General features: G+C 40.7%; 1 protein-coding gene across 9 annotated transcripts in view; it reads right to left on the reverse strand.

Moving 5' to 3' along the window:
- Positions 1-23,693, reverse strand: part of LanB2 (laminin subunit gamma-1) — a 342,671-nt gene that overhangs the window by 81,643 nt on the left and 237,335 nt on the right. For all 9 annotated transcript variants that reach the window (XM_071656602.1, XM_071656600.1, XM_071656601.1 and 6 more), the window contains 5 exons: positions 16,767-16,899; positions 9,817-10,041; positions 9,467-9,652; positions 2,008-2,205; positions 1,551-1,747 (listed from right to left, as the gene is read on the reverse strand). In XM_071656602.1, the coding sequence (XP_071512703.1) occupies positions 1,551-1,747; positions 2,008-2,205; positions 9,467-9,652; positions 9,817-10,041; positions 16,767-16,899 (939 nt within the window). The remainder of the gene's footprint in view (positions 1-1,550; positions 1,748-2,007; positions 2,206-9,466; positions 9,653-9,816; positions 10,042-16,766; positions 16,900-23,693) is intronic.

Consider the following 23,693-nt stretch of genomic DNA (forward strand, 5'->3'; position numbering starts at 1 on the left):
CTCCTTCCAAAAAATTCCCTTAGTATCCATTATGCTCCATGACACTTTTTCACACCATATTTCACTAGCCTTCTTTTTCAGCACATGCACCATTCACTTAACTTCTGCCACTTCCTCTTCTACTCCTCCCAGTTACTCACTGTCCATAACTCTCTCTGACACCACTCACAATCCTTTCCCAAAGGCCCATCTCAAACCTCCTGCATGTCAAAGACTTCAACAGCATCCCAAGTGCTGCTTCCATAAATACCATCCACTCTTCCCTCCCACAACCCTTGTCCCATTTATTCTCACCCTATGCCAATATTCACTCAATCTCTCCTGACATCTCTACAACATGACTATTTTACAGGCTCACTCACTTTCATCTCTTCTTTTTCAAATACATCATTTTGTCTTTTCCTAAAACCACAAGCATAACCGATTCTCACCCTCACCTTGACCATGAAATGGTCGGACATCCTACTTGCTGTCACTTTTAGCACATTCACACCCAACAATTTCTTTAAATACCTGTGAATTAGCATATCTTGCAATAATGCCTGTTGATTGTGGTCTCCTAACCCCTCTCACCATTTTCTGAACCATGTACTCCTAATCAATTATGATTCCTTTTCAGTACATAATTCAACGAGCTCTTCCCAATTTCATGTACGAGAGGTACCTCATGGCCCCATTTAACTCCTCAACTGCAACATTACCCATTCAAATCCCCTGCCATCAAGAAATGATCCTCTACATAAAAACTGATGCATTTACTCAGCTCCTCCCAAAAAGCTCCCCTTCTTCACTTATCTCACTACCAGGTGCATAAGCTCAAACAATGACCCACTTCTCATAGTCTACTTTCAAGCTAACCCACTCACATCAATCCTGAACTCATTCCCTTACACTTTTCAGTACAATCCCAAAGCTCTTCCTTCATCAGAAGTGCCACCTCATCTTTCGTTCTTGCCCTCATGCTAACTTTTGACTTTACACCAGAACATTCCCAACTCATTCTCCCCCCCTTTCCTTCATTTCTGTCTCAATCTGAGCCAAATATCCAGGGTCCTCTTATCAAACAAATCACCTATCTCTCCCTTCTTCTCATCTTGGTTACAGCCATGCCCAAGTCAGACAACCCAGCCTAAGTTTTTGAGGAAAAATCCTAATTTTTGTATATACATATAGAGCATACCCCTAGGGATTACAGCAGGGAATAAGAAACCCTCCCCTGCTTGTTTTATCACTCTCCAAAAACATATACACAATAAAGAGCCAAACATGAATTTCTCCTCCAAAGCTAAATACGTGAAACTTCAAGGAAAGAGGAGGGGGACACACTTCCCTCATTTTATCACTGTCCAAAAATAAGAATACAAAAAAGAACCTAATGTGAACTTCTCCAAAGCTCAATAATAAACAAAACATTGTAAAAACATCATGTCTCCCTCTACAAGACAAATTAATCAATAATAGAAACATCAAATTGAAAAAAATTAATGCCATTCTCAAAGTGAGAATATTTTTTCTCTTAACATTACTTCAAGAAAAAATAAACATCTTACCACCCCACTTGTGAGATTCCAGAAACCTGCTTCACATTCATTACATTTAAGACCTGTTACATGGGGTTTACACTGACACTGCCCTGTCACTTGGTCACATACTGGTGGTCCATAACGCTCAGCCACAGTTCCATACGAATTACAGTGACAAGGACTACAGTCACCTTTAGGTAATGCTAGTGCATCACCATAGAATCCTGAAAAAATGAAGATCAAGTAAGTTTACTAAAATAAAAATTTGCTAAGTCACATCTCTAAGCAATTTGAGCTGATAATCACACTAAAATCTCACCAGAGAGACTCTTTGAATCGTCTTCTAGGGTGAATATTAATTCAAATAAATAATAGATTAAACAAACATTGTAAAAACAATCATAATCAAAGAGTCTAAACTGGTTGATTATACAATATCTGAACACTTTAATCATGGCATAAAATGATCATTTGAATTACTCACCTGACAGGCACTGATCACAATAGAATCCACCAGTATTGTAGATACATTTCAGGCATTCACCAGTTGTGCGATTACAATTAGCTACAGCATTAGGATCAATGTTGCCATTACAATCACATGATTCGCAAGGGCGAGGAGGTCCATGGCGACCCTTAGGATCTCCAAAGAAGCCATCCGTACATAACTCACAACGAGGTCCTGCAAGGATTGATTAATCAATAAATAATTTTTTCCTCATATATGTTAAATCTCTTATTACAATAAATCCAGAGTAATAATCACCACTATCATGAGTTTAAAATGATGTGTTTAGCATGATCTAAAAATATTCATTTATTTCATTATATTTAATTGCTGTTTCCCATGTCAGCGAGGTAGCGCAAGGAAACAGATGAAGAATGACCCAACCACCCACATACACATAATATTTATTTATTATACTTTGTCGCTGTCTCCCGCATTAGCGAGGAAGCACAAGGAAACAGATGAAAGAATGGCCCAACCCACCCACATAAACATGTATATACATACACGTCCACACACGCACACATACATACCTATACATTTCAACATATATATATATATACATACACACACATATATACACACATACATAATTCATACTTGCTGCCTTTATTCATTCCCATCACCACCCCGCCACACATGAAATGACAACCCCTTCCCCCCCACACGCACCCCAGGTAGTGCTAGGAAAAGAACAAAGGCCACATTCGCTCACACTCTCTAGCTATCATGTATAATGCACTGAAACCACAGCTCCCTTTCCACACCCAGGACCCACAAAACTTTCCATGGTTTACCCCAGATGCTTCACATGCTGTGGTTCTATCCAATGACAGCACATCAACCCCGGTATACCACAATTCACTCTACTCCTTGCACGCCTTTCATTCTCCTGCATGTTCAAGCCCCGATCACTCAAAATCTTTTTCACTCCATCCTTCCACCTTCAATTTGGTCTCCACTTCTCCTCGTTCCCTCCACCTCGGACACATATATCCTCTTTGTCAATCTTTCCTCACTCATTCTCTCCATGTGACAAAACCATTTCAATACACCCTCTTCTGCTCTCTCAACCACATTCTTTTTATTACCACACATCTCTCTTACCCTTCCATTACTTACTCGATCAAACCACCTCACACCACATATTGTCCTAAAACATCTCATTTCCAACACATCCACCCTCCTCCGCACAACCCTATCTATAGCCGACGCCTCGCAACCATATAACATTGTTGGAACCACTATTCCCTTAAACATACCCATTTTTGCTTTCTGAGATAATGTTCTCACCTTCCACACATTTTTCAACACTCCCATACACATACATATACATTTTCAATGTATACATACATATACATACACAGGCATAAAAATATATACACATGTACATATTCATCTTTACTGCCTTCATCCATTCCCGTTGCCACCCCACCACACAGGAAATAGCATCCCCCCAGATATAATGGAGGAAATAGCATCCCCCCAGATATAATGGGTGGTGGGATGAAGAAGTAAGAGTATTAGTGAAAGAGAAGAGAGAGGCTTTTGGACGATTTTTGCAGGGAAAAAATGCAATTGAGTGGGAGATGTATAAAAGAAAGAGACAGGAGGTCAAGAGAAAGGTGCAAGAGGTGAAAAAAAGGGCAAATGAGAGTTGGGGTGAGAGAGTATCATTAAATTTTAGGGAGAATAAAAAGATGTTCTGGAAGGAGGTAAACAAAGTGCGTAAGACAAGGGAGCGAATGGGAACTTCAGTGAAGGGCACAAATGGGGAGGTGATAACAAGTAGTGGTGATGTGAGAAGGAGATGGAGTGAGTATTTTGAAGGTTTGTTGAATGTGTTTGATGATAGAGTGGCAGATATAGGGTGTTTTGGTCGAGGTGGTGTGCAAAGTGCGAGAGTTAGGGAAAATGATTTGGTAAACAGAGAAGAGGTAGTAAAAGCTTTGCGGAAGATGAAAGCCGGCAAGGCAGCAGGTTTGGATGGTATTGCAGTGGAATTTATTAAAAAAGGGGGTAACTGTATTGTTGACTGGTTGGTAAGGTTATTTAATGTATGTATGACTCATGGTGAGATGCCTGAGGATTGGCGGAATGCGTGCATAGTGCCATTGTACAAAGGCAAAGGGGATAAGAGTGAGTGCTCAAATTACAGAGGTATAAGTTTGTTGAGTATTCCTGGCAAATTATATGGGAGGGTATTGATTGAGAGGGTGAAGGCATGTACAGAGCATCAGATTGGGGAAGAGCAGTGTGGTTTCAGAAGTGGTAGAGGATGTGTGGATCAGGTGTTTGCTTTGAAGAATGTATGTGAGAAATACTTAGAAAAGCAAATGGATTTGTATGTAGCATTTATGGATCTGGAGAAGGCATATGATAGAGTTGATAGAGATGCTCTGTGGAAGGTATTAAGAATATATGGTGTGGGAGGCAAGTTGTTAGAAGCAGTGAAAAGTTTTTATTTAGGATGTAAGGCATGTGTACGTGTAGGAAGAGAGGAAAGTGATTGGTTCTCAGTGAATGTAGGTTTGCGGCAGGGGTGTGTGATGTCTCCATGGTTGTTTAATTTGTTTATGGATGGGGTTGTTAGGGAGGTGAATGCAAGAGTTTTGGAAAGAGGGGCAAGTATGAAGTCTGTTGGGGATGAGAGAGCTTGAGAAGTGAGTCAGTTGTTGTTCGCTGATGATACAGCGCTGGTGGCTGATTCATGTGAGAAACTACAGAAGCTGGTGACTGAGTTTGGTAAAGTGTGTGAAAGAAGAAAGTTAAGAGTAAATATGAATAAGAGCAAGGTTATTAGGTACAGTAGGGTTGAGGGTCAAGTCAACTGGGAGGTGAGTTTGAATGGAGAAAAACTGGAGGAAGTGAAGTGTTTTAGATATCTGGGAGTGGATCTGGCAGCGGATGGAACCATGGAAGCGGAAGTGGATCATAGGGTGGGGGAGGGGGCAAAAATTCTGGGAGCCTTGAAGAATGTGTGGAAGTCGAGAACATTATCTCAGAGAGCAAAAATGGGTATGTTTGAAGGAATAGTGGTTCCAACAATGTTGTATGGTTGCGAGGCGTGGACTATGGATAGAGTTGTGCGCAGGAGGATGGATGTGCTGGAAATGAGATGTTTGAGGACAATGTGTGGTGTGAGGTGGTTTGATCGAGTAAGTAACGTAAGGGTAAGAGAGATGTGTGGAAATAAAAAGAGCGTGGTTGAGAGAGCAGAGGAGGGTGTTTTGAAATGGTTTGGTCACATGGAGAGAATGAGTGAGGAAAGATTGACCAAGAGGATATATGTGTCGGAGGTGGAGGGAACGAGGAGAAGAGGGAGACCAAATTGGAGGTGGAAAGATGGAGTGAAAAAGATTTTGTGTGATTGGGGCCTGAACATGCAGGAGGGTGAAAGGAGGGCAAGGAATAGAGTCAGTTGGAGCGATGTGGTATACCGGGGTTGACGTGCTGTCAGTGGATTGAATCAGGGCATGTGAAGCGTCTGGGGTAACCATGGAAAGCTGTGTAGGTATGTATATTTGCGTGTGTGGACGTATGTATATACATGTGTATGGGGGTGGGTTGGGCCATTTCTTTCGTCTGTTTCCTTGCGCTACCTCGCAAATGCGGGAGACAGCGACAAAGCAAAAAAAAAAAAAAAAAAACATATTCATCTTTACTGCCTTCATCCATTCCCGTTGCCACCCCACCACACAGGAAATAGCATCCCCCAGATATAATGGAGGTCTTTCTCTAAAGTTATTTGCACAGATCAGGAACAGCAATTGGACACCATTAATTTCAGTACTTTCCATAGTTTTGTTAGTGTTGGGAAACTGGAACTTAGAACCTAGCTCTTTACAGATTTCCTTGTCTACATTAACAACCCTTCCCTATGAGTCATTCACTTGGTTCATTTGCTTTTAAAAAGACTATTTGTTCCGGATCAAGCTTGGAACACTTTTCGATTATCATCTAACTTTTTTCTACATTTGATCGTCATTTCCTGCTTTAGTGAGGTTGTGCCAGGAACAGCTGAAGAAAGGCTTCATTTTTTCACATTCACTCTCTAGTTGTCAAGTTCTTGTTTCTTGCTCTTTGATACCTTTCCAATACTACCTGGCTGTTGTGCCACTGATATATATACTTTCTTTTTGTACATATTCACCATTTCCCACATTAGCAAGGTAGCATTAAGAACGGACTGAGCCTTAAAGGGAATATCCTCACTTGGCCCCCTTCTCTGTTCCTGCTTTTGGGAAATAAAAAATGGAAGGGGAGGATTTCCAGCCCCCTGCTCCCTCCCCTTTTAGTCACCTTCTACCACTAGCTGGAAATTCATGGGAAGTCTTCTCTCTTTCCTATCCCCAAGGATATATATATCCTTTTGTTGTTAGGTGACATGGGTAACTAAATGCCCTAATCAAGGCCATCTCATTAATGAGTGAGAGACTGTAGAAGTCGGTGACTGAGTTTGGGAAAGTGTGTCAAAGGAGAAAGTTGAGAGTAAATGTGAAAAAGACCAAGGTTATTAGGTTCAATAGGATTGAGGGACAAGTTAATTGGGATGTAAGTTTGAATGAAGAAAAATTGGAGGAGGTGGGGTGTTTTAGATATCTAGGAGTGGACTTAGCAGCGAATGGAACCATGGAGGGTGTGTTGAAATGGTTTAAACATATGGAAAGAATGAGTGAGGAAAGGTTGACAGGATATATGTGTTAGAGGTAGAGGGAAGAAGGAGAAGTGGGAGACCAAATTGGAGGTGGAAGGATCGAGTGAAAAAGATTTTGAGCAATCGGGGCCTGAACATGCAGGAGGGCGAGAGGCATGTAAGGAATAGAGTGAATTTTAAAGATGTGGTATACCGGGATCGACATGCTGTCAATGGACTGAACCAAGGCATGTGAAGTGTCTGGGATAAACCACGGAAAGTTCTGTGGAGCCTGGATGTGGATAGGGAGCTGTGGTTTTGGTGCATTACACATGACAGCTAGAGAGTGAGTGTGAATGAATGTGGCCTTTTTTGTCTGTTTTCCTGGAGCTACCTTACTGAAGCAGGGGTCAGCGATGCTATTTCCTGTGTGGTGGGGTAGAGAAGGTATGGACAAAGGCAAGCAAGTATGAATATGTACATGTGTATATATTTATATGTCTATGTATGTGTATGTACATGGATGAATATGATGATATGTACATGTATGTATATGTGCATGTATGGGCATTTATGCATATATTTGTGTATATGAGTGGATAGGGTCAATCTTTGTCTGTTTCCTGGTGCTATTTCATTATACATAATCACTGTTTCCTGTGTCAGCAGGAGACCAAATTGGAGGTGGAAGTACGGGGTAAAAGAAATTTTGAGTAATCAGGGCCTGAATACGCAGGAGGGTGGAAGGCATGCATGGAATAGTGAATTGGAAGAATGGATTGAACCAAGGCATGTAAAACGTCTGGGGTAAACCGTGGAAAAGCCTCTGGAGCCTGGATGTGGATAAGCTGTGGTTTTGGCGCATCATTCATGACTGCCAGGGAATGGATCCGAATGGATATGGCCTTTTTCCATGTTTCCTGATGCTACCTGGCTGTTGCACCAAAACCGCAGCTCCCTATCCACATCCAGGACCCACAGGCCTTTCTATGGTTTATCTCAAACGTTTCACATGTCCTGGTTCAGTCCATTGACAGCACCTCAATGCCAGTATACCACACTGTACCAATTCACTCTATTCCTTGCATGCCTCTCACCCTCCTGTATGTTCAGGCCTCAATTGCAATAGAAAGGGCTGTATGGAGGAGGATGGATGTGTTGGAAATGAAATGTTTGAGGACATTATGTGGTGTGCAGTGGTTTGATCGATTGAATAATGTAAGGGTAAGAGGAATGAGTGGTAATATATAGATATGTATATGTACGTACTTGTATGGGTGTGTACGTACATATGTGTGTATATGAGTGGATGGGTTTCTTCATCTGTTTCCTGGTGCTATCTCAATGACACTGGAAACTGTGATCAATATAATAATAATAACAATGAAAAAGAATAATGAAGTGATACAGAAGATGCTAACTAAATGTAAATGTGAGGCACAGCACAAAAAGAATACCTTTGGAAATCCAATCATCATGCTCAAAGGGTTAGTAGAAGGAATAAGAAGGGTGCAGATAGTACAATACTGGACTCTTTTAAAGATCCTGCTCATTTAAGGCATATTCCTTTATCCACACTTTGCCTATAAATGGATGAATCTGCTGGCAGAGAGGTAGGACAACCCTGAAGGTATTGCAGGTCTTCTCAATGTACAGCGGGGTTACAATCCCGTGAAATGCAACCTACAGCAAAACAACTTATAAAAGGGAAATTTTCCCCATAGGGAATATCGTAATTAGTTTGAGATATGTTACTGACATGTGGTCAACACCACCTAACTAATATGTACAGTTGTGAACATAAATGTCTCGACAACCTCTGGTAGACATCAGCAATATCTGGCAACTCAGATGAAGTGAGCATGAGGTACGGATTATTTTTTCATGAATGAAGTAGTACATCATGTTTTAAGTTTTAACGAGTGTCATGACTACTTGACAAGAATGTTTCCTCGTATTTTCTTTTTTTTAAGAGTTAAAGACAAATGTATGGATGCAGAAATTAAATCATATTGCTTATGTCAAACTGAAAATGACAATGCAAGAGCTAAGTATACTGTATATTAACCAGTTTTTGAGTTTGTCATCATCAGACATAACACCTAACCAGTTATGGAAATGGTATGGTATGCCATGGAGAGGATAAGTGAGGAGAGGCTGACAAAGAAATTATATGTGCAAGAAGTGGATGAGGCATAAGGAGAATAGGGAAACTGAATTGGGGATGGTTGGATGGAGTGAAAGATGCTTTAAGTCATTCTGGCCTGAACATGCAGGAGGATATGCACTGTGCATGGGACAGGGCAAACTGGAACAATGTGGTCTACATGGGATGACCAGCAGTTGAAACATGAAATACAACACAGTCAGGGGAAACCAAAGAAGGCCTGTGGAGATTGGCTGTGGATAGGGGGCTCTGGTTTTGGTGGATTTTAAATGAAAGCTAAAAACTGGGTATGAGCAAATGAGGCCATTCTTTGTGTGCTCCTAGCACTGCCTCACATGGGAAACAACAAACATATCACTGCCTCACACAGGAAACAACAAAGATGTAAAAAAAAGTGAATGTGGACACATAACAAATTCTCAGAAAGTTACATGACAGTCAAGAAAGTTCCACAGATAGGTCCCCACAAGTGTAGAACTCCCTCTCTGTACAATGTAATTAGATAATATAAAGAAATTGTCCCACGAAGAATAATTAACTAAAAAAATTGTTTCTGCATGATGCAAGCACATCATTTTCATATTTTCCTAACATAAATAAAATCTTTTAAAGCCATGCAAACAAAAATTCACCTGCATATCCTGATGGGCATTCGAGACAAACCACAGTGTCATCCGGAAGCTGGATACATGCACCACCATTAGGGCATGGGCAAGGCTGACAATCATTTGGAGTTCCACGTAGAGCATTACCATAGTAGCCCTTACCACAGCGTTCACACTGTTCTCCAGCCGTATTGTGCTGACAGATGCAGCGACCTATTGTGTTTTTGTATCAACATGGCATGAGTTAATTATATTCATACTGCTTAAAACATACAAATATGATCAGTATTATCAATTAATCTCTACACATATAGTCACTATAAGTCATGATAAAATTTTAACAAAAACAAATTTCTATAATATGCCACGTGACTCACCAGTCTCAGAATCACAAATGTCAGCATGGTTATTGCAATCACAGGGAATACATGTAGCAAACGGTCCACCATTGGCAGGATTGTGTCGATAGCCTGGTGCACATGACTCACAAAACTGGCCCACATAGCCTTCTGGACATGTGCATATTTCTATCCAACTTGCTGGCGCACCGAATACACCACGTCTAGCAGTCTCTAGCATAACATCATCCAAGAAACCCCGACCTAAAATGTAAAATTACAGTGTTAGACTATTAGTCTTTTAACATTTAGATAAGTAAGCATTTACATCATGATAGTTCATGTAAATTTCACCAAGATATAATTACTTACTCTTACTTCCATTTATTAAATCTGCCCAAACAACCTCATCATCTCAGACCTTTTCTATTCAACAATTCCTTTGAACTTCACCAAAATATGATTACTTAGTACATTTCATCAAAATACTTTACTTATTCACTATCTTCCCTAACTTTTTTCTTATATTCCCCCATATACTCCAACTCACAACACTTATTTCCATTCATTTAATCTAACCATGCAACCTCATCATCTATTCCTTTTCCACTCAATAGCTCCTCTGAATTTCAAGATCCACCTATATATCATAATTCCTCAACCTATTTACCTATTTTCATGGCAAGATTCCAATGCATTTGCCTGTGTTCTACTATCCACACTTTCAATTTCTAACCACTATACTTCAGATCTCGTTGAACTATTCATCAAAAGTAAATCTGAATATTTATTTATCTATTTTCATTTTGCTTTGTCGCTGTCTCCCGCATTAGTGAGGTAGCGCAAGGAAACAGACGAAAGAATGGCCCAACCCACTCACATACACATGTATATACATACACGTCCACACACGCAAATATACATACCTATACATCTCAACGTATACATATATATATACACACACAGACATATACATATATACACATGTACATAATTCATACTGTCTGCCTTTATTCATTCCCATCGCCACCTCGCCACACATGAAATAACAACCCCCTTCCCCCTCATGTGTGCGAGGTAGCGCTAGGAAAAGACAACGAAGGCCTCAGTCTCTAGCTGTCATGTAATAATGCACCGAAACCACAGCTCCCTTTCCACATCCAGGCCCCACACAACTTTCCATGGTTTAACCCAGACGCTTCACAAGCCCTGGTTCAATCCATTGACAGCATGTCAACCCCAATATACCGCATCGTTCCAATTCACTCTATTCCTTGCCCGCCTTTCACCCTCCTGCATGTTCAGGCCCCAATCACTCAAAATCTTTTTCACTCCATCTTCCCACCTCCAATTTGGTCTCCCACTCCTCCTCATTCACTCCACCTCTGACACATATATCCTCTTGGTCAATCTTTCCTCACTCATTCTCTCCATGTGACCAAACCATTTCAAAACACCCTCTTCTGCTCTCTCAACCACACTATTTTTATTACCACACATCTCTCTTACCCTATTATTACTTACTCAATCAAACCACCTCACACCACATATTGTCCTCAAACATCTCATTTCCAGCACACCCACCCTCCTACACACAACTCTATCCATAGCCCACGCCTCGCAACCATACAACATTGTTGGAACCAATATTCCTTCAAACATACCCATTTTTGCTTTCCGAGATAATGTTCTCGACTTCCACACATTCTTCAAGGCTCCCAGAATTTTCGCCCCCTCCCCCACCCTATGATTCACTTCCACTTCCATGGTTCCATCCGCTGCCAAATCCACTCCCAGATATCTAAAACACTTCACTTCCTCCAGTTTTTCTCCATTCAAACTTACCTCCTAATTGACTTGACCCTCAACCCTACTGTACCTAATAACCTTGCTCTTATTCACATTTACTCTCAACTTTCTTCTTTCACACACTTTACCAAACTCAGTCACCAGCTTCTGCAGTTTCTCACATGAATCAGCCACCAGCGCTGTATCATCAGCAAACAACAACTGACTCACTTCCCAAGCTCTCTCATCCACAACAGACTGCATACTTGCCCCTCTTTCCAAAACTCTTGCATTCACCTCCCTAACAACCCCATCCATAAACAAATTATACAACCATGGAGACATCACACACCCTTGCCGCAAACCTACATTCACTGAGAACCAATCACTTTCCTCTCTTCCTACACGTACACATGCCTTACATCCTAGATAAAAACTTTTCACTGCTTCTAACAACTTGCCTCCCACACCATATATTCTTAATACCTTCCACAGAGTATCTCTATCAACTCTATCATATGCCTTTTCCAGATCCATAAATGCTACATACAAATCCATTTGCTTTTCTAAGTATTTCTCACATACATTCCTCACAGCAAACACCTGATCTACACATCCTCTACCACTTCTGAAACCACACTGCTCTTCCCCAATCTGATGCTCTGTACATGTCTTCACCCTCTCAATCAATACCCTCCCATATAATTTACCAGGAATACTGAACAAACTTATACCTCTGTAATTTGAGCACTCACCTTTGTCCCCTTTGCCTTTGTACAATGGCACTATGCAAGCAATCCGCCAATCCTCAGGCAACTCACCATGAATCATACATACATTAAATAACCTTACCAACCAGTCAACAACACAGTCACCCCCTTTTTTTATAAATTCCACTGCAATACCATCCAAACCTGCTGCCTTGCCGGTTTTCATCTTCCGCAAAGCTTTTACTCTCTCTTCTTGTTTACCAAATCATTTTCCCTAACCCTCTCACTTTGCACACCACCTCGACCAAAACACCCTATATCTGCCACTCTATCATCAAACACAATCAACAAACCTTCAAAATACTCACTCCACCTCCTTCTCACATCACCACTACTTGTCATCACTTGTTATCACTTGTTATCATGGGAACTTCACTGAAGTTCCCATTTGTTCCCTTGTCTTACGCACTTTATTTACCTCCTTCCAAAACATCTTTTTATTCTCCCTATAATTTAATGATACTCTCTCACCCCAACTCTCATTTGCCCTCTTTTTCACCTCTTGCACCTTTCTCTTGACCTCCTGCCTCTTTCTTTTATACATCTCCCACTCATTTGCATTATTTCCCTGCAAAAATCGTCCAAATGCCTCTCTCTTCTCTTTCACTAATAATCATACTTCTTCATCCCACCACTCACTACCCTTTCTAATCTGCCCACCTCCCACTCTTCTCATGCCATAAGCATCTTTTGTGCAAGCCATCACTGCTTCCCTAAATGCATCCCATTCCTCCCCCACTCCCCTTACCTCCTTTGTCCTCACCTTTTTCCATTCTGTACTCAGTCTCTCTTGGTACTTCCTCACACAAGTCTCCTTCCCACGCTCACTTGCTCTCACCACTCTCTTCACCCAAACATTCTCTCTTCTTTTCTGAAAACCTCTACAAATCTTCACCTTCACCTGAATACTCTGTGTTTAATGGTTACCATCACACTCTCCTTTCCCCTTCTTTTCAAAACTTCAATGCATTTTCCCCTCTATGTCCCTCTTTTTCAAAGGTTTGCTTTCTTTGTATCTAATGAAATTTCTCCTTTCTAAGTATCATTCCACAATCATTTACTACGATCAGCTTGTTTTCACATTCCCAACACATTTGCATTACTTGTATCTAGCAACAGCAATTTTTCCTGCCATCCATCTTTCACCAACTGCCTGCAATCATGTACCTAATTATAATCTCAAATTATAACAGCTAAATACTGCAAAGTACCAAGAGAACATCTTTAGTCCTAAAGAAAAACTTTCGATTCATGTCTATTTTGCAATCCTCAATCAATTTAGATATATATAAACTCCTTAATCCAAATATTTCCACAATCTCTGCTAGTTTCACGGGTGTTATATCTAATAACTGTGTATTCTACCCAACCACATTTTTCAGGCATATGCTCCTTCTAAAAAATAACATTGTATTTATTTTCTTGTTTTCTCTATGAAAGATACACATCACAGTGCATGTTTTCAGGTCCTAAAAACTTACTTTGATTCAGTCAAGATTTTTCATCCTTTTTGAAGGTTTGTTGAATGTGTTTGATGACAGAGTGGCAGATATAGGGTGTCTTGGTCGAGGTGGTGTGCAAAGTGAGAGGGTTAGGGAAAATGATTTGGTAAACAGAGAAGAGGTAGTAAAAGCTTTGCGGAAGATGAAAGCCGGCAAGGCAGCAGGTTTGGATGGTATTGCAGTGGAATTTATAAAAAAAAGGGGGTGACTGTATTGTTGACTGGTTGGTAAGGTTATTTGATGTATGTATGACTCATGGTGAGGTGCCTGAGGATTGGCGGAATGCGTGCATAGTGCCATTGTACAAAGGCAAAGGGGATAAGAGTGAGTGCTCAAATTACAGAGGTATAAGTTTGTTGAGTATTCCTGGTAAATTATATGGGAGGGTGTTGATTGAGAGGGTGAAAGCATGTACAGAGCATCAGATTGGGGAAGAGCAGTGTGGCTTCAGAAGTGGTAGAGGATGTGTGGATCAGGTGTTTGCTTTGAAGAATGTATGTGAGAAATACTTAGAAAAGGAAATGGATTTGTATGTAGCATTTATGGATCTGGAGAAGGCATATGATAGAGTTGATAGAGATGCTCTGTGGAAGGTATTAAGAATATATGGTGTGGGAGGCAAGTTGTTAGAAGCAGTGAAAAGTTTTTATCGAGGATGTAAGGCATGTGTACGTGTAGGAAGAGAGGAAAGTGATTGGTTCTCAGTGAATGTAGGTTTGCGGCAGGGGTGTGTGATGTCTCCATGGTTGTTTAATTTGTTTATGGATGGGGTTGTTAGGGAGGTGAATGCAAGAGTTTTGGAAAGAGGGGCAAGTATGAAGTCTGTTGTAGATGAGAGAGCTTGGGAAGTGAGTCAGTTGTTGTTCGCTGATGATACAGCGCTGGTGGCTGATTCATAAGAAACTGCAGAAGCTGGTGACTGAGTTTGGTAAGTGTGTGAAAGAAGAAAGTTAAGAGTAAATGTGAATAAGAGCAAGGTTATTAGGTACAGTAGGGTTGAGGGTCAAGTCAATTGGGAGGTAAGTTTGAATGGAGAAAAACTGGAGGAAGTAAAGTGTTTTAGATACCTGGGAGTGGATCTGGCAGCGGATGGAACCATGGAAGCGGAAGTGAATCACAGGGTGGGGGAGGGGGCGAAAATCCTGGGAGCATTGGAGAATGTGTGGAAGTCGAGAACATTATCTCGGAAAGCAAAAATGGGTATGTTTGAAGGAATAGTGGTTCCAACAATGATGTATGGTTGCGAGGCGTGGGCTATGGATAGAGTTGTGCACAGGAGGGTGGATGTGCTGGAAATGAGATGTTTGAGGACAATGTGTGGTGTGAGGTGGTTTGATCGAGTAAGTAATGTAAGGGTAAGAGAGATGTGTGGAAATAAAAAGAGCGTGGTTGAGAAAGCAGAAGAGGGTGTTTTGAAATGGTTTGGGTACATGGAGAGAATGAGTGAGGAAAGATTGACCAAGAGGATATATGTGTCGGAGGTGGAGGGAACGAGGAGAAGTGGGAGACCAAATTGGAGGTGGAAAGATGGAGTGAAAAAGATTTTGAGTGATCGGGGCCTGAACATGCAGGAGGGTGAAAGGAGGGCAAGGAATAGAGTGAATTGGATTGATGTGGTATACCGGGGTTGACGTGCTGTCAGTGGATTGAATCAGGGCATGTGAAGCGTCTGGAGTAAACCATGGAAGGTTGTGTGGGGCCTGGATGTGGAAAGGGAGCTGTGGTTTCGGGCATTATTGCATGACAGCTGGAGACTGAGTGTAAACGAATGGGGCCTTTGTTGTCTTTTCCTAGCGCTACCTCGCACACATGAGGGGGGAGGGGGATGGTATTCCATGTGTGGCGAGGTGGCGATGGGAATGAATAAAGGCAGACAGTGTGAATTGTGTGCATGGGTATACATGTATGTGTCTGTGTGTGTATATATATGTGTACATTGAGATGTATAGGTATGTATATTTGCGTGTGTGGACGTGTGTGTATATACATGTGTATGGGGGTGGGTTGGGCCATTTCTTTCTTCTGTTTCCTTGCGCTACCTCGCAAACGCGGGCAACAGCGACAAAGCAAAATAAATAAAAATAAAACCTATAAAACTCAATAATGACATATCAGTGTCACTCAGTTGGACCTCTGTAAACTAAAAACAGAAGAAATTAACAGTCCTTACAAAGAAAAACCTCATGTTACAAATACTCACCAACCTTGAAATTATATTCATACACAATAACTCATTCCACGAAGCCTCAAGAACTAATACATTCACTCACTAATTCTGTATACATTATGTGTGAGCGAAAGGGATGTTATTCCCATTTGAATTTAGTTCTCTTGGTAAATGAAGCACCCCATTTTCCTTTTGTGCATGATGGAGAAGGTAATTCTAACATGGTAATTCCTTTCATACAATCTCATTTCTTTATCAAGATAAATGGGAAATACCTCATATATTCAACAGTCTGTAAATATTCATTATGCAAATGTGGCATTTGCTGTCAAAGGATCTTAACCTAAAAAATATGAAGACATTCTACAGCTGAAACATATCAGAGATTTTAAATGCAACATCCAGCTCTGAATACAGAAAAATGAAATATGACAAATGGAAGGCAGACATAGGAAAGGGACTGAAATTACTCAAAGAAATGTACTTATGTAAGTAATTCAAAAATATTCAGAAATGAAGAGGAGAATGTTTCTGAAAAAAAAAATAAATAAATAAAGAGCATTTACAGAGTACGATGAAAATATAAAAGCACAAAGATATTCATCATCTCATCACTTGGTAAACAGAGTGATGTTCAGTTCTGAATCAAATAATGCCACACTACCAGTAACAAAAAAGTTTTGGTTAAAAATCATCTACATCTCAAGAAATTCTCTTGAACAGGGAAAAATGTGCATAAATTTCTTAAGATCTTATTCTTACCTTCATATATATATGTTCCACGAATCTTGATTGCAGTGAGATTAGACAAAAGCGACATAAAGTCACGTGATGCGAGACGTGGGGACCACCCAAACTGAGAATCCTCATGCAGACGGAAGGTATACTTTTGTTTCTGTTGATGCAATGAGAAAGTTGTGAAAAGTACTTCTTAAATACACCAGTAGTTATATAACTGCCCATATATTACTTTCATTTTGAAAAGCAATACTGTCCATATTAAAAACTATTACCCTCAAACCATTTCCACATAGAACTACAGAACTGGATCATTTGAAGCATCAACCCTATTATCATACTTTGCAAAGTAACTTTAATAAGATGAGAGGCTTATTATCCAACTTGTTAATACGCAGGCGAAGTATAATCATCAGTTATATCAAACTGGGCTATCTGGAGATCAGCATATAATAATATTCAAGTTTCTGTATGTTCCATCAAAGGCTACAAAGCTGGATCCCTGACTCAACCATCTGACAAGCAGTCCAATTCTCAGCCACCAAAGTCTTAACTACTAACAACAGAATACTTTTGGTCATTAACCATCTAAACACAGTATGGTAGTTCACATCTTACCACTGTGGAGAAATAAAATCTTTCCTTTCGAAAAGACTGATTCACTCTGCTGGATGAATACAAACTACAAAGGTTATCCACTAAACTATTTGAGTGAGAGCCCTAAATTCTGCCCATTTCACATTTCAATGTGGGTGCCAAATTTTGTCCATGGCTAAAATCTTAAAACTTGCCCCATTTAATTACACCAATTTCATTGGCATGGTGATGAAAAGTTACCAGAAGCTGTCAGCCTTACCCATATGAAAGAAAAGAATGGACTTCAGGTCTAGTTACCCTCTAGACATCAAAGAGAGGAGTACAATGCTGCACTGCTGCAACAGGAAAGTAAATGCCAGTTAAATTTACATGAAGTACTTTATTCAAATTTCCAATGATTTCATACAAAACAGGTACTCATATGCACTTCTATGTGCTACCACAAATAATTCTGTATTCGTGTATTAGAAAAAAAAATGCAATTGCATACTCTAATATATGGTGGCCCTGTTGGGCCGATGTCACACCATTTAATGTCTCATAGTGACTATAACAACTAAAGGCATCTTAAAAATTCTAAATTTTTGTAAGTGAAGAGAAGTACTTTATGCTCTAACAGAGTAAAAATGACTCTTTTTTTGCTTTGTTTTCTACTTCCCCACCCACAAGAGGAAGGGATCTTTTTCTCCTGTCTGTGTTCTTATTCACTTATAATTAACCCCAGATTACTTTCTATAAGAGAGTCCTGGCATTACCCTAGGCCACTTTCTGCACCCTCAGGCTGTGCAACTTTCCATTATTTAGAAAATGCAGATTCCTTTGGAGTGAGAAGTGATTTGACAAGTGATGCAGCCTCCCCAAAGGTGACTTTTCACTCGAGGTGTAACCTCAAGCAGGCAGAGTCCAGTAACACCCCATGTGTAGTGAAGAGGTGAATACAACAAACAAACTCATTCATGGTGCTGATAACCCCACTTTTATCTTGTCACTTTTTACAGTAGCATATGTGACATGAAGAAATACATTTCCAATAAAGGCCACCTTGGATGAAAGGTCAGGCAATGAGTTTGGAAAAAAATACAGCCAAGATTGATATGAATCCCTCAAGAGTCTGCAGAACCAATACCTTTAAGGTGGATAGGATGTAGAAATAGAGAAAGAAAATTTCACAGTTTTACAGTATAAACAAAATAGGACTTATCAAATGGGTCAATTCTTGTAAAGTAGTCAAAATGCTACACAGATGGGAGGCAGCAGCACTACGTGCTATGGGACCAAGTCTTAAGGGCCGGGATACATGCAGACAGCACACGAGCAGAAAATGAAATAATACCAATAAAACAGAGGGGTAACAACATCAAGGTAAACACAAAGGGATGGTTAAAAAGAGGAGATAGCAGAAGAATGAATACACCACAGGGCTTTTGATTCACTGTAACAAAGCAAAAGTGGACGGAAAGCCACCCCAGATATGCAAACAATACTCCATACCAAGAAAAATTTGACCCCTGTATTTATGAAATAGTTGTTACAAGAAAAATATTTGCAATATCACCAGCTTTTGTAAGATTTGATATTCATGTTTATTTATTTATTATTCATTATCATACTTTGTCACAGTCTCCCACATTAGCGAGGTATCGCAAGGAAACAGACAAAAGAATGGCCCAACCCACCTAAATACATATGTATATATATAAATGCCCACACATGCACATATACATACCTATACATTTCACCGTGTACATACATATACATATTTATTTTTATATTTATTTTACTTTGTCGCTGTCTCCCGCGTTTGCGAGGTAGCGCAAGGAAACAGAAGAAAGAAGTGGCCCAACCCACCCCCATACACATGTATATACATACACGTCCACACACGCAAATATACATACCTATACATCTCAATGTACACATATATATACACACACAGACACATACATATATACCCATGCACACAATTCACACTGTCTGCCTTTATTCATTCCCAATGCCACCTCGCCACACATGGAATACCATCCCCCTCCCCCCCTCATGTGTGCGAGGTAGCGCTAGGAAAAGACAACAAAGGCCCCATTCGTTCACACTCAGTCTCTAGCTGTCATGCAATAATGCCCGAAACCACAGCTCCCTTTCCACATCCAGGCCCCACACAACATTCCATGGTTTACCCCAGACGCTTCACATGCCCTGATTCAATCCACTAACAGCACGTCAACCCGGTATACCACATCGATCCAATTCACTCTATTCCTCGCCCGCCTTTCACCCTCCTGCATGTTCAGGCCCCGGTCATTCAAAATCTTTTTCACTCCATCTTTCCACCTCCAATTTGGTCTCCCACTTCTCCTCGTTCCCTCCACCTCCGACACATATATCCTCTTGGTCAATCTTTCCTCACTCATTCTCTCCATGTGCCCAAACCATTTCAAAACACCCTCTTCTGCTCTCTCAACCACGCTCTTTTTATTTCCACACATCTCTCTTACCCTTACGTTACTTCCTCGATCAAAACACCTCACACCACACATTATCCTCAAACATCTCATTTCCAGCACATCCACCCTCCTGCGCACAACACTATCCATAGCCCATGCCTCGCAACCATACAACATTGTTGGAACCACTATTCCTTCAAACATACCCATTTTTGCTTTCCGAGATAATGTTCTCGACTTCCAAACATTTTTCAAGGCTCCCGGGATTTTCGCCCCCTCCCCCACCCTATGATTCACTTCCGCTTCCATGGTTCCATCCGCTGCCAGATCCACTCCCAGATATCTAAAACACTTTACTTCCTCCAGTTTTTCTCCATTCAAACTTACCTCCCAATTGACTTGACCCTCATCCCTACTGTACCTAATAACCTTGCTCTTATTCACATTTACTCTTAACTTTCTTCTTTCACACACTTTACCAAACTCAGTCACCAGCTTCTGCAGTTTCTCACATGAATCAGCCACCAGCACTGTATCATCAGCGAACAACAACTGACTCACTTCCCAAGCTCTCATCCACAACAGACTTCATACTTGCCCCTCTTTCCAAAACTCTTGCATTCACCTCCCTAACAACCCCATCCATAAACAAATTATACAACCATGGAGACATCACACACCCCTGCCGCAAACCTACATTCACTGAGAACCAATCACTTTCCTCTCTTCCTACACGTACACATGCCTTACATCCTCGATAAAAACTTTTCACTGCTTCTAACAACTTGCCTCCCACACCATATTTTCTTAATACCTTCCACAGAGCATCTCTATCAACTCTATCATATGCCTTCTCCAGATCCATAAATGCTACATACAAATCCATTTCCTTTTCTAAGTATTTCTCACATACATTCTTCAAAGCAAACACCTGATCCACACATCCTCTACCACTTCTGAAACCACACTGCTCTTCCCCAATCTGATGCTCTGTACATGCCTTCACCCTCTCAATTAATACCCTCCCATATAATTTACCAGGAATACTCAACAAACTTATACCTCTGTAATTTGAGCACTCACTCTTATCCCCTTTGCCTTTGTTCAATGGCACTATGCACGCATTCTGCCAATCCTCAGGCACCTCACCATGAGTCATACATACATTAAATAATCTTACCAACCAGTCAACAATACAGTCACCCCCTTTTTTAATAGATTCCACTCAATACCATCCAAACTTGCTGCCTTGCCGGCTTTCATCTTCCGCAAAGCATTTACTACCTCTTCTCTGTTTACCAAATCATTTTCCCTAACCCTCTCACTTTGCACACCACCTCGACCAAAACACCCGATATCTGCCACTCTATCATCAAACACATTCAACAAACCTTCAAAATACTGACTCCATCTCCTTCTCACATCACCACTACTTGTCATCACTTGTTATCACTTGTTATCATGGGAACTTCACTGAAGTTCCCATTTGTTCCCTTGTCTTACGCACTTTATTTACCTCCTTCTAAAACATCTTTTTATTCTCCCTATAATTTAATGATACTCTCTCACCCCAACTCTCATTTGCCCTCTTTTTCACCTCTTGCACCTTTCTCTTGACCTCCTGCCTCTTTCTTTTATACATCTCCCACTCATTTGCATTATTTCCCTGCAAAAATCGTCCAAATGCCTCTCTCTTCTCTTTCACTAATAATCATACTTCTTCATCCCACCACTCACTACCCTTTCTAATCTGCCCACCTCCCACTCTTCTCATGCCATAAGCATCTTTTGTGCAAGCCATCACTGCTTCCCTAAATGCATCCCATTCCTCCCCCACTCCCCTTACCTCCTTTGTCCTCACCTTTTTCCATTCTGTACTCAGTCTCTCTTGGTACTTCCTCACACAAGTCTCCTTCCCACGCTCACTTGCTCTCACCACTTTCTTCACCCAAACATTCTCTCTTCTTTTCTGAAAACCTCTACAAATCTTCACCTTCACCTGAATACTCTGTGTTTAATGGTTACCATCACACTCTCCTTTCCCCTTCTTTTCAAAACTTCAATGCATTTTCCCCTCTATGTCCCTCTTTTTCAAAGGTTTGCTTTCTTTGTATCTAATGAAATTTCTCCTTTCTAAGTATCATTCCACAATCATTTACTACGATCAGCTTGTTTTCACATTCCCAACACATTTGCATTACTTGTATCTAGCAACAGCAATTTTTCCTGCCATCCATCTTTCACCAACTGCCTGCAATCATGTACCTAATTATAATCTCAAATTATAACAGCTAAATACTGCAAAGTACCAAGAGAACATCTTTAGTCCTAAAGAAAAACTTTCGATTCATGTCTATTTTGCAATCCTCAATCAATTTAGATATATATAAACTCCTTAATCCAAATATTTCCACAATCTCTGCTAGTTTCACGGGTGTTATATCTAATAACTGTGTATTCTACCCAACCACATTTTTCAGGCATATGCTCCTTCTAAAAAATAACATTGTATTTATTTTCTTGTTTTCTCTATGAAAGATACACATCACAGTGCATGTTTTCAGGTCCTAAAAACTTACTTTGATTCAGTCAAGATTTTTCATCCTTTTTGAAGGTTTGTTGAATGTGTTTGATGACAGAGTGGCAGATATAGGGTGTCTTGGTCGAGGTGGTGTGCAAAGTGAGAGGGTTAGGGAAAATGATTTGGTAAACAGAGAAGAGGTAGTAAAAGCTTTGCGGAAGATGAAAGCCGGCAAGGCAGCAGGTTTGGATGGTATTGCAGTGGAATTTATAAAAAAAAGGGGGTGACTGTATTGTTGACTGGTTGGTAAGGTTATTTGATGTATGTATGACTCATGGTGAGGTGCCTGAGGATTGGCGGAATGCGTGCATAGTGCCATTGTACAAAGGCAAAGGGGATAAGAGTGAGTGCTCAAATTACAGAGGTATAAGTTTGTTGAGTATTCCTGGTAAATTATATGGGAGGGTGTTGATTGAGAGGGTGAAAGCATGTACAGAGCATCAGATTGGGGAAGAGCAGTGTGGCTTCAGAAGTGGTAGAGGATGTGTGGATCAGGTGTTTGCTTTGAAGAATGTATGTGAGAAATACTTAGAAAAGGAAATGGATTTGTATGTAGCATTTATGGATCTGGAGAAGGCATATGATAGAGTTGATAGAGATGCTCTGTGGAAGGTATTAAGAATATATGGTGTGGGAGGCAAGTTGTTAGAAGCAGTGAAAAGTTTTTATCGAGGATGTAAGGCATGTGTACGTGTAGGAAGAGAGGAAAGTGATTGGTTCTCAGTGAATGTAGGTTTGCGGCAGGGGTGTGTGATGTCTCCATGGTTGTTTAATTTGTTTATGGATGGGGTTGTTAGGGAGGTGAATGCAAGAGTTTTGGAAAGAGGGGCAAGTATGAAGTCTGTTGTGATGAGAGAGCTTGGGAAGTGAGTCAGTTGTTGTTCGCTGATGATACAGCGCTGGTGGCTGATTCATAAGAAACTGCAGAAGCTGGTGACTGAGTTTGGTAAGTGTGTGAAAGAAGAAAGTTAAGAGTAAATGTGAATAAGAGCAAGGTTATTAGGTACAGTAGGGTTGAGGGTCAAGTCAATTGGGAGGTAAGTTTGAATGGAGAAAAACTGGAGGAAGTAAAGTGTTTTAGATACCTGGGAGTGGATCTGGCAGCGGATGGAACCATGGAAGCGGAAGTGAATCACAGGGTGGGGGAGGGGGCGAAAATCCTGGGAGCATTGGAGAATGTGTGGAAGTCGAGAACATTATCTCGGAAAGCAAAAATGGGTATGTTTGAAGGAATAGTGGTTCCAACAATGATGTATGGTTGCGAGGCGTGGGCTATGGATAGAGTTGTGCGCAGGAGGGTGGATGTGCTGGAAATGAGATGTTTGAGGACAA

The sequence above is a fragment of the Panulirus ornatus genome, chromosome 63, assembly GCF_036320965.1.
Source record: "Panulirus ornatus isolate Po-2019 chromosome 63, ASM3632096v1, whole genome shotgun sequence".
Lineage (NCBI taxonomy): Eukaryota > Metazoa > Arthropoda > Malacostraca > Decapoda > Palinuridae > Panulirus > Panulirus ornatus.